The 12,011-nt window shown below is 39.9% G+C and overlaps 1 protein-coding gene across 3 annotated transcripts in view; it reads right to left on the bottom strand.

The window, feature by feature from the left end:
- Col14a1 (collagen type XIV alpha 1 chain) overlaps positions 1-12,011 on the bottom strand; it is a 196,317-nt gene that overhangs the window by 120,282 nt on the left and 64,024 nt on the right. For all 3 annotated transcript variants that reach the window (XM_040730425.1, XM_040730423.1, XM_040730424.1), the window contains exons 9-10: positions 8,363-8,524; positions 976-1,127 (exon numbers count right to left, since the gene is read on the bottom strand). In XM_040730425.1, coding sequence (XP_040586359.1) covers positions 976-1,127; positions 8,363-8,524 — 314 coding nt within the window. The remainder of the gene's footprint in view (positions 1-975; positions 1,128-8,362; positions 8,525-12,011) is intronic.

Raw genomic sequence — 12,011 nt, 5'->3', positions numbered from 1 at the left:
CATCTCATTAAATGTTTTATTGGCTGTGCTGTGTCTTTGTTTCCACTATAGAGATCAATTCTCCTTGTCTTTGTACATAAATGAACACACTTTCATGGAATGTGTCCAAAGTCATTTCTTAATTCATATATCATGCCAATTGTGTCACTCCGGGGCTAATTATTGTCCTAGTCACATACACAAGATAACAGTAGACATAATTTTCCTCTATGGAACTTTGGAAAGCCTTTAAAAAGTTTGTTAGTCGTGAGAAAAATGGAGCCACTGGAAGGATCTTGGTTTACTTTTCTCTTTGGATCAGAGTATTTGAAACTCCATGATCAATTTCTGTAACACTTTAAAAAAGGAACCCGTGGATCCTGCCTTGATACAGAAGAACATTGTGAAACATTCTGAGGTCAGTCGGAGGTTAAAACAACAAAAGGAAGAGGAGATTCCATCATGTCTTGACTCAGTGACTCACTGCATCCAGGCAGGGCAGGGAAAGTGCCCAGGCATTGGCAATAGGCATTCTCTTCTAGCTACAACTGGCCAAGATAGAAAACACTGGCCGTGGCTGCTCCATGATGGCTTTCCATTATCCTAGTCTCTACAAATGCTCAGGAAATGCCGAATCCCAGAGGACTAGCTCATCATGATTACCACAAAATTTGGAACATACGGTCTTCACTATGGCAGAAATACATGACGGCTCCAAAATAGAAAAAGACTAATTTAAATCTTAGTGAATTTAGACCTTGCTAATTTTGAGAAGAGAGTACACTAGGCTATAAGTGCATACTTGATCCATTCTGAGGATGACTGTATGATGGGATGAGAGAAGATGTGGATACCAAAACTTGGGGAGATGGAGGAACAATCCGTTGCAAATCACTTAAAGGGTCCAACCGGATAATGTCCTACACATACATTAGTATTCCATATGCACTATAAAGATTCAGGGATTGAGAAGTTTGGAAAGACTGTCACATTTACCTCCTCTGGTTTTCCACCTCTGGTGGGATAATACACAACTCTGTATTTTTCCACTTTCCCTGGGGCGTGAGTCCAGTTAACCATAAAGCTCCTGGCGGTGACTTCAGAAGTAATCAACTCTGTAGGTGGCCCCATGGTGGCAAGGGCTGATGCTAAATGAAAGAAACACACCGAATAAATCTGATTTCCCAAGTCATTCCTATGAGCCTAAGAAATGCCACTAATCTCGAGTGACTACGGATGCTACGGTGCCCCTAAAAGTATCCTCTGTGGACATGTTGGTTCCATTGTTAAGTCTTGTAGTCTTGTATTCACTCATTCAAAACTTTTAGTGTCCATAAGGAACTGTTCACTAATGCAAATGCTTAGGACACAAACTGAAATAAAACAGAGTTCTTTATTCTCAGAAAGTTTGACAAGAATTGGTAATAAACAATGAAACAAGCATTTAGGTTAATGTGCACACATCCAATGACACTCTCCTAAGATTTTTTTAGAGGTGTTGTTTAACTCCCAATGGATACTACTGCTGCCCGTGTTTTGTAGATGAGAAAAATCAAGGCACAAAAAAGTAACAAACAGACCAGGACTAGCATACAAAGATGAGACTGTATTTAGGTTCCTCCAGATACAAAGCATCTACACAGATGTTCAGTCAACAAGTGATCCATATCTAGACATAAAAGTAGAAAAGAAATGGACATGTACTGAAAGCCCACTCTGTGTCAGACATGTGTGTGCCTTGTACATGCTAAAGAAATGGTTTTATAAATCTGGGGAATGTAAAATCTTAGCAGAGAGGGAGCACAATGTGAAAGTAAGACTAAAGTGATTAGTTGATTGCCAACATTTCTCAAACTTTTAAGGAACCCAAAAGAACATTAGTAACCACAGCAAGGGGAAAATTATTTATCATTGTTTGAACAACTGAGTATGACATGCTTTCTTATCAAGTACATATACAGGATCGTGTGTGTGTGTGTGTGTGTGTGTGTGTGTGTGTGTGTGCCTGTCTGTCTGTGTCTGTGTGTATGTAGATGATGTTATGTGGGAAAAGCTCAGATACAAAATAAACTCACTCTGAAGGTCAGAAAAAATTGTTCATGACCCTACTACTAGGGTACCCAACCCATCCCAAAGAGATCTGGTACATAGAAAGTAGAATGACAGAAAGAGATAAAGAAATGAACCAAACATAACAATGAAACTTTCTGAGATATATCAAAGACAAGAAATAAACCAAACTCTTTATTTCATCAAAATAAAACCTTGATACAGTCCCTCTTCCCAGATCCTATGAGCCAGGTGTAACCTGCAGACCAATTAATACAGTGAAGATCAGGGATTGAACAACGATGCTTAATTTATCCCGGAGAAGACAGAGTGTGTGTATCTTTCTCTACTCTCCTTTAAATATAACTAAAATCCTGGACATCGTTTATTAGACAAGCTTAAAAGGACACTGAAGTCAGAGAGAAACAGGTGGAGTCGAGAGGCACTGTGGCAGCCAAGTGACATGATGGAAGTGATTTCCCTTTCTCTTTAGTGCTCAAATGTCCCTAACAGGAAGGTAAAAGCATCAGGCAACGCAGAAACACCAAAAGCTGTTCCAACAAAGACTGATCTCTAATACCAAAGGACCAGAGAAAAGCTATCATACAAAGACAGACAGTAACTCAGGGCAGGCACTAAGGGAAACAGCTGTACTCCACTTCTGATACTGTCACCCAATGGCAGCCAAAGACTGAATGGGCCCCTAAATTCCACCCTATTTTGGTTTTCGTAGTGGGTCACACACACACACACACACACACACACACACACACACACACACACACACACACGTCCCTCCATCCAAGCTGGGAAACCCTTCCTACCATCCTACCTGTGAAGGCAGTATTGCTCACAGAAAGGGCCTGCCTAGGCTCCATAACGCCTACGAATCATTATATAACCCTTTCCCCTTCACTTGGGGAGATGCGATAGTGTGTCAGGTCCTTCGCAGCTTCCCACCAAATGGAGGCCATTCCCACAGAACTGGCACTTGGGGAACAGAAATGAGGGGTTCCTGCTACCCTAATAAGGTGTCTATTAATGGCGGGCCAGCAAGTAGCCCTTTTCTCCTAAGAAACTGAAGTAGGTAAAGTAAGTAACCCAGACTTCTAACCTGAACTAGAGCAAAACTGAAGTATTGCTCGCCACTCTTGGCAGGGTGGTATCAGAGAAAGATACTTAAACCAGAAAGTGCAGCCACCCTGGAATGCTTTAGCACAAATGGACGATGGAAAACACAATTAAAACCAATAACAACATAAGACTCCCAGAAAAAAATCATTAGTAAAATTAATGAATGGGCTCCACAGCAGTGATATGGACAGAGGGAAGAAGCAACAAGCTTGTTTGCTGGAACAGAAATGGCCTGATAATAGCAAGAAAAAACAATCAGACTTGAAACTCAGCAAAACTGGGTGTGGAGGCCCAAACTTGCAGCATCTTGGAAGGTAAATACAGAAGATAAGGAATTCAAGGTCCTTGAATCCCAGTTACTGGATAAGTTCAAAGCCAAACTGGATCACAATTAGATCAAAGTCAGGCTGAGATACATAATCTGTCTCAGAACATTTTTTTAATAAAAAGAGCTAATAATGATACTAAGAGAGACTCAAATATGTGTGTGAATATAACAAAATATCTTTAATTCGTAACATCAGAATCTTAAAGGGGGATGCAAAAGAAGTTAGGACTCAAACAGTACTTGAAGAAACAAAATTTACTCTGCACAGGGAAAGATTTACAAGAATTCACACTAAGCCAACCATTCGCAAACTCACGAATGCTAAATATGAAGAAAAAAACATTTTAAATAATGAGAGAATGCCCCTTACCTGGAGAAGGAAAACAATTTATCATACCCTGGAAACCAAGAGGAGATACAAGTCTGTCTGCAAGTTCAGAAATAAAAGTGTTTAACAATATCTCAACACCCAGCAAAGACATGAGTCAGCAATATAGGGAAAACCAAGATATTCTGAGAAAAAAAGAAGAAACTCTGTCACCAACAGACTGTCCTTCTAAATGAGAGAAAGTTGTATTGATCTCTCACTGAAAATAAAATTATTTTAAAAGAAGGGCCGTAGGGCCAGAGAGTCTAGGAAACAGAACCTTCATTCAATGGCTGATGGAAGAAGAGGCTGACTCCCTTGGTTAAGTACTGAGCTGAACTCAAGAAAGCCAGTAACAGACAGGGAGGACTGATGATCAAAGGGATTAAGACTGGGCTGGTTTAACCCCCAGAAACAGCTGACCAGACAAAGGTTAACTCTTGAATCCCAGGCATCAGCCTGGGAAGCCAGCATGGGACTGATCAAGACCCCCTGAATTTGAGTGTCAGTGAGGAGGCCTAGGTAATCTATTGAGCCTTGGGCAGCAGATCAGTACCCATCCCAAGTATACACACGGACTTTGGACTCCCATAGAACAATGTGAGGTGCACTCTCACCCTGAACTCTTGGGGAAGGGTCTAGGCCCTGCCCTATATGAAACGACAGACTATGGACACCCCCATGGAGGGCCTCACCCTCCCTGGGGGAAATGAGGGGATAACGGGGGGGGGTTGGGGGGAGGGCACGGGAGGAGGGGAGGGAAAGGGAGAGGGACCTGAAACTGACTTGTGAAGCAACCTTGTTTCTTATCTAAATTTAAACTGGAAAATAAAATAAATAAATAAAAGAAAATGATTATAAAAAAACAGAAGGGCCGTAGGTTATTATTATGAAAGAAGTCAGAAAACATAAAATAAACAATGAAATATATTCCCTTAAGTTTTCTAAATTATGTGCAAAGATCAGTCCTTTTCTGAATAGAAATGGAGGAGGGGTGGAGGGGGGAGCAGAGGGGAGTCAGGGAGGGACTGAGAAAAGAGGAGGAAGGAGAGACTGCAGTTGGGACATAAAACACAGAAAGGGAGGGAAGGAGGGAGGAAGGGAGGGGGAGGGAGGAGGAAGGAGGGAGGGGGAAGAGAGGGAGGGAGGGAAGAAGGAAGGGAGGGAGCAGCTCACTTAACAGAGTGCTTATCTATCATGCATGAAGCTCAGGGTCTAATCTGGGCACATAAACTGGGCACACTGGCACACACCTGTAATCCCAGCACTGGGAAAGTGGAAGTAGAATGATCAGAAGCTCAAGGTTACCCTGAGATACATAGCAAATGAAAAGGCACCCCAGGCTATAGGAGACATTGTCTCAGGAAACTCTGTTTGAAGACTGAACAGGAGTTATAAAATTTCTAGTATGACTGTATCATATATAGAGAAATATGGAATAGACACATAGTTATAGGAAAGAAAAAATGGCTGAAGGTAAGAGAATTTTGTGTGTGTGTCACTCACCAGTTATCAGAAAGGAAATGAGAACCATTACTGTAGACTTACAGACATCAAAAGAGTAATAGTGGAGTGTGAAGAACTCTACACAATTATCCAACATTTATTAATGGAACCAGTTCCTTGAAAACCAAAGGGACTAAGGAAACAATATCCCTATGCAATGGTTACATGCAACTTGGTATGAATAATTGCAGCAAATGCAGTAGGACAAGAAAATGAAATAAAAGATGCAGAAATTAAAAAAATAAAACAAATTATTTCCATTTGTAAATTACACAACTTTTTATATAAAAAAGATTTTAAATCTGGAAGAAAACCCCTAAACTAATTAGTAATTTCAAGTCATGTATATGGTATACATGATAAATATGCAAAATCAAATTTATTTCTATTTTCAAGAAATAAACATGTGGACACTGAAATTAAAAATTCAATCAAAATCATTCATATAAAATTAAATAATCTGTACAATTCTAACAAAGTCTTTATAGTAAATAAGCAGATAGGACTCATAAGTCCTAAAAATTATAAAATGCTAATGAAAGAAATAAAATCATATCTAACTATGTGAACAGGTATACTATATTTATAGACTAGATACCCCCAACAAAGCAAAAATGATTCTTTCACCAAGTGAATATTTGGTAACTGATAATCTATACGATGCATTTCCTATCAAAATTCAAGTAAAGTTTTTTACGGAATAAAGATATCCTAATATTTAATAGAGTAATAAAGAAATGGAGTTTTTAAAAACTTAAAAAGAATAATCAAGGAGTAGGTAAAAGCACTAGCTTCACAAGTCACATCCTAGGTTAGAGCCCCAGAACCCAAGATGTGGTGGTATGAATCTGCAAGCCCGGCACTCCCGCAAGGAGTTGGGAGGTGGAAACAGCACAGTAGACTGGAAAGTCTTACCCAGCCAGCCTCAGATAGCACAGCAGCATAAACAAGAGAGACCTGTCTCAATAACGTTGGAGGAGAAGGGAGAATCAACTCCCAAAGGCTGTAATCTGATATCTATATAGTAGTCACGGGAATAGATAGATAGGTAGATAGATAGATAGATAGATAGATAGATAGATAGATAGATAGATAGGTAGGTAGGTAGGTAGGTAGGTAGGTAGGTAGGTAGAGAGAGAGAGAGAGAGAGAGAGAAAGAGAGAGAGAGATAGAATGAAATAACTCAAGTCTACACAATTTAAAGACTTACTATACAGCTACAGTAAATCAAAAATTCAAAAATTATTTCTGGAAGAAAATTAGACAAGTTGACCCAAGGGAAGAGGCCAAAGAGCTTGAAAGAAAACTACAGGATTATACCTAACTGATAGTGGCACACAACATTCAATTAGAAAATGTCTCAAGTCTTTCTAATAGGAGTGTTTCAGCATAGATGACAAGCAGAAGAAAAGACAAGCAAATGAAAGGTTCAATATCACTATCCATGAGAGAAATGAAAATCAAAATCCACAGCGTTGCATGACTATCAGCCTTTCAGTATGGCTTAAAAGAAAACAAAATAAAACCAAAAGGAACCAGAATATTAGTGTCAATGCATAGGAACTGGGACACTCCCATGTTGCCACTTGGAACATATAATTCTAGACTCTAGAAACAATCTGTCAGCTTCTTAATGACAACCAAACTGAACTAAACATACACTCAGGATACTGTTTAGTCATTGCATTCCTGGGCATTATTCCAGAGAAATTAAAACACGCATTTGCACAAAAATCAATAAGCAAATGTTTGCAGCAGCTCTGCCATAGAACCCTCAGACTTGGAAGAATCAAGAGCATGCAAATGGTGGCACATCCATACCACAGAAGACAACTCTGCAATGAAAACAATGGGCCACTGGTACACAGATAGTGTGGATAAATCTGCAGGGAATGATTCTGCATGGAAAAATCCAGTCCCCAAAGGCCGAATGCTCAGAAACGCCACTCGTATACTAGTCTTCAAATGAAAGAATAGAAGTAGGAATGGAGACCACTGGAGTGGCTATCAGGATTTAGCAAGAGGGTAATAAAATGGTGTGGGAGGTGTTTGTGAATGGCGGCAGGAACATCCCCATGATGGAAGTGTTTCTCATACTGAGTCTATCACTGTCCATGGCACGCTCGTGTTATGGTGGAGCTGCAAGGTGCTGCCATTAGGGTAAAGTTAGAAAAGACGATGCTAGTTCTTTGTGTGCTGTTCCTTACATCTTACGTAATTACACCATGATCTCGATATCGAGCATTTTATTTGAAAAAATGGAATGTTTTAAATGTTAACACTTCAGACACAATCCCCTTCTAGTCAAAGCAGGTGTCCCTTACCCTCATGAGGCTGCCAGGGTGCATGTTTCTTTTTGAATGATGACTCAGGCACCAGAAACAAAATGGAGTATTAAAAAGGTCAACTTGGAAAAAAAAGTCCATGTGTCCACCATGACTGACATATGTGCATGGTGACAAACTTGTGGACACGTTTTATCTCATTTATGGTTCAGTGTCTATGATGGTAGTGCTATATGCACAATAATAGATATATGTGTGTGATGGGGGATGTCCTTCTGTATATATGTTCCTCTTATTGGTTGATGAATAAAACACTGTTGGCCAATAAGGCAGGAAGATAGGCAAGACTAGGAGATGAGGTGAATTCTGGGAAAAGTAAGCAGAGAGAGCCTGCCAAAGACAGTCACCATGTAGACCACAAAGGAGTAGCAGGTCCGGACCCTTCTCTGATAAGATAAGACCACATGGAAATATTTAGGTTAATAGAAATGGGTTAATAATTAAGACAGAGCTAGCCAATAAGAAGCCTTAGCCATTTGACAAACAGTTTAATAATTGACATGGCATCCCTGTGTGTATTTGGAGTTGAGAAGAGCAGCGGGACCTGGCTGGAAGAAAATCCAGCAACGTGTGTGGTTAGAGACCTATGAAGACAATGACAGCCTGTGCGTATCGAGCTGCCCATGACCATTGGACCTTTCCATCCTCGCTTACCTTTAATCTCCTTGTCTTGCTCTTCTACTCTGGAGCACACAGTCCTGGTCAGGCTCTCCACCACTGTGTGCATCAGGTCGAATTCAGCAACGTTGTACACATGAGTGCTGTCTGGCTCAGAGGCGATCTCCTGCAGCTCATTCAGGTCGGCATTTTTAACCCCTGCCATTGAGAATAACAGGGAGGATGGTGATCTTGATGCCTCATTAGGAAGAGCAACTGTAGTGGAGTTAGCTTAGTCTCTACCACAACCAAAGCATCCTCTACTCGGATGATGGGATCGAATTATATGTCCAATAACACTGAAGCAGTCAAAGAATGGCATACATACACAACAATATTTTTCAGCCACAGAGAGGAATTACGTCATTTGCAGGAAAGTGGATTTGAGTGGAGATAATCATATTAATTAAGCCAGTCTCTGAAAGGCAAATACTGTATTTTTTCTCACATATTGTCCTAGCTTTTAGGTGCATAAATAAAATCTTATTCATAAATGTAACATGAAAGTACAAACCTATGAGGGTAAGAAAGGAAATTCACAAAAGGGAAAAGGGAAAGAAAAGTAAGAGTAGTAGGGTTGGGGGAGGGACATAATGAATGTGTGGTATTTTACTCACTTGAATGTTTTGTTTTAATTACAGAAGAAAGATATGATGGTGTGTGATGGCCCCTACCTTTAATCCCAGAACTTGGGAGGCAAAGGCAGGCAGATCTCTGTGAATCAAAGGCCAGCCTGATCTACAGAGAGTATTGTAGACCAAATAGTGCTACACAGCAAGACTCTATTTCAAAAACCAAAGAAAAAGAAAACAATAATGTTTCATGTGTTTTGTTTCCTAAGTAATTAGGCAGTGATTATGCTCAACACTCCCTAACAGGAACATAAATGGATATAATTTCTGCCTTGAACAAATATTGCAGAATCAAAAGTAACTAAGCTAGTACCAAAAACAATCAATCTTCAGGTTTAAATTTCAGCAAAGCAAGTTTATTTACATTCAGAATCATGGTTATAATTCCAGCACTCAGGAGGAGGAAGAACTGTGATGAGTTCAAGACTAGCTTGGGCTACATAGTGAGTGCAGGCTAGTCTGATCTATAATGTGAAATGCTGTATCTCAACAAAATAAAATTGAGAAATGCTGCTAGAATTAAAACTTTATATACATAGCTACTTTATCCAGTACTAAACCTGAAGGTAACATGGGTGAAGATATTTTTGAATGGACTCAAACACAATTTACTGTCCAGTGATCTCTGCAAATTTGATGGATCAAATAAGGAAGTTCCTTCTACTGTCTCTATTGAATTTCATCACCACGGGTCAAGCAGAATGCTGTCTGGAAGTTAATACAAAATAGTAGGACAAAGGGCAGTGACTGGACACACTTACAGTGTGTTTACTCTGTCTCTAGAGCTGTGTTGATTACTCCATCAATGCACGCAACCCTCACACAACAACCACTGTTGTTTCTGCTGCTTTACACACGCACAGTTAATGAACTTTTCTGAAGGACACATGACTGGAAAGGGTATCACAGTAGTTCCACTACACAGTGCTGCCTCTCCAATGGTACATTACCAAGAGCAAAGGAACTTGGAGATGGAAAAGGAGAGGCACATAACTAGGTTCTATGGGTGAGAGGGGAGATTTCTCTTCCTCAAGAGTCAGCAAACAAAATCCTTGTATCATAAATCATCTGAGGGTATTAAAGAAATACCTGCCAGAGAGGTGCCGGGAGCAGCACAGATGACTTCTCATATGCCTACATTTCTACACTACTAAACTACTTTCACGCTCAACATACTATGGAACAAAGCTTTAGTAATCACTGAATCATGTGATTAGGAGACTGTAAGATCACGAATATTGCTCCTTTCCAGGTAGTTTCCAGAGAAGTTCAAATAACATCCAGATGAATTCACTAAGTCTTGTTTGAACACTCTCTAAGGATTATTAACAAAAGCATAAAACTCTGGGTAAATATACAAGATAATCCTCCATTAGCTTAACTCTTCTGCAAAGGTTTTCAGTACTGAATGAGAGACTTAAAGAAATGTGTATTTGAAGTTTCTTGCTCAAAGGACTTCTAGAATACACAACTGAGTCAATATGACATGAATTTTGTGCTGAAGCAAAAGCTTTGTGAGAAAATGTTTTATCCTGTCGTGCAAGTCTACACTTGTTAGGAATGCTAGAAAAGATTCTGTCTCTCTCTGCTCCCGTATTTTTGCTTCCCCATCTTCATGAATAAAATAGTTTCACTGTTTAGAATGCACGGAAAGTAAAGGAAATGGCGGTAATGACTTGGAAGGAATTTGTGCAGTCAGGAGTTTGTTCCTGTTTGTGCATCCCGGAGCTCCCCACAATGCCTGGCACACAATGAAGTGAGTAAGTCTTGAATAAAGCATTCTATAACCCACCATCTGAGCAGCAAGAATGGGTTATAGGCATTTTTTCCTCCCATTGGCAGCTACAAAAGATGCACTGTTCAACTTCAGAGTAATAAATGTTAATGCCTAGGACAAGCAACTGAATCAGTTCCCAGGACCAAAATGACCACATGGTTTATTGCCCTTCTGTGTTCCAGGAATGTGCTGCTAAATACGTAACAGTCGTCTATCTGCCCCCATTTCCAGTATTTACCATTTTCTGTAGTATAGCTACCTGTGAATTATGTCAAACACCTATTCCACGTCAAGATGCAGATGAGGAATGTGATGTGCACGGCTGGCTTTTGAAAACTGGTATAAGATGGTTCCTCCGCACCACTATGATACAATACTCACCTCACCATCCACAACCACAGGCAAACAAAATAACAAGGATATAAAAATACTAAAGCAGAATTTGAATATGATCCATTCTTAATTTTTCTCTTGATCCTCTTTTACTCTCTTGTCTATGAATGGAAAATGCAGCAGTAACAGCTGTATAGTTCAAAACAATATCCCCTGCTTGCTTGAGCAAATACAATATGCTTCTCTTAGATGCACCATTTATGAGCATCTTGATTTTCAATGCTAAGAGTAATAGTGCTGCCTTTGAAATACTTTAGACCACTAGGTCATTTACAGAGCGCTTGGCAAATGTTGACACTGGATGGGGTGTGGGAAGGAGAGATAAGGTACAATCTCACCCTATAGCATCTCACTGTTTAGAGAGAATGTAGGGAGTAGGAAATAAGGGAAAACCACAGTGTCAACAAGTTCTGCAACTATTGTCAGACATGCCAAACACTAGTAAGTGCACATCTTTAATCCCAGTACTCAGAAGCAGGCAGATCTCTGAGTTCAAGGCCAGCCTGATCTACAGAACTACATACATGAAAATCTGTCTCAAAAAACAAACAAACAAAGCTCTCTTCCTATTGCCTGCTTATCCAGATGTTGAACTCTCATCTTGTTCTCCAGCACCATGTCTGCCTGCATGCTGGCATGCTTCCCACCATGATGCCAAGGACCCTGCAAGCTACCCCCAATTTAATGTTTTCCTTTCTAAGAAAAGAAAAAAAGAAGTTCTAAATAAAGGGGACCAATCAGCAACCTACTACTACATAAACTAAGAAATAAATAAAATGTGTAAGTGGGAATCTTCTACGATCTTTCTCTAAGAAGATAAACATATCAACACTCATAGAGAGGG

The sequence above is a fragment of the Mesocricetus auratus genome, unplaced genomic scaffold (genome assembly GCF_017639785.1).
Source record: "Mesocricetus auratus isolate SY011 unplaced genomic scaffold, BCM_Maur_2.0 Super-Scaffold_100023, whole genome shotgun sequence".
In the NCBI taxonomy this organism is placed as follows: Eukaryota; Metazoa; Chordata; class Mammalia; order Rodentia; family Cricetidae; genus Mesocricetus; species Mesocricetus auratus.
The sequence above is the reverse complement of the archived record's forward strand: the minus strand, read 5'-3'. Positions and strand labels throughout refer to the sequence as shown.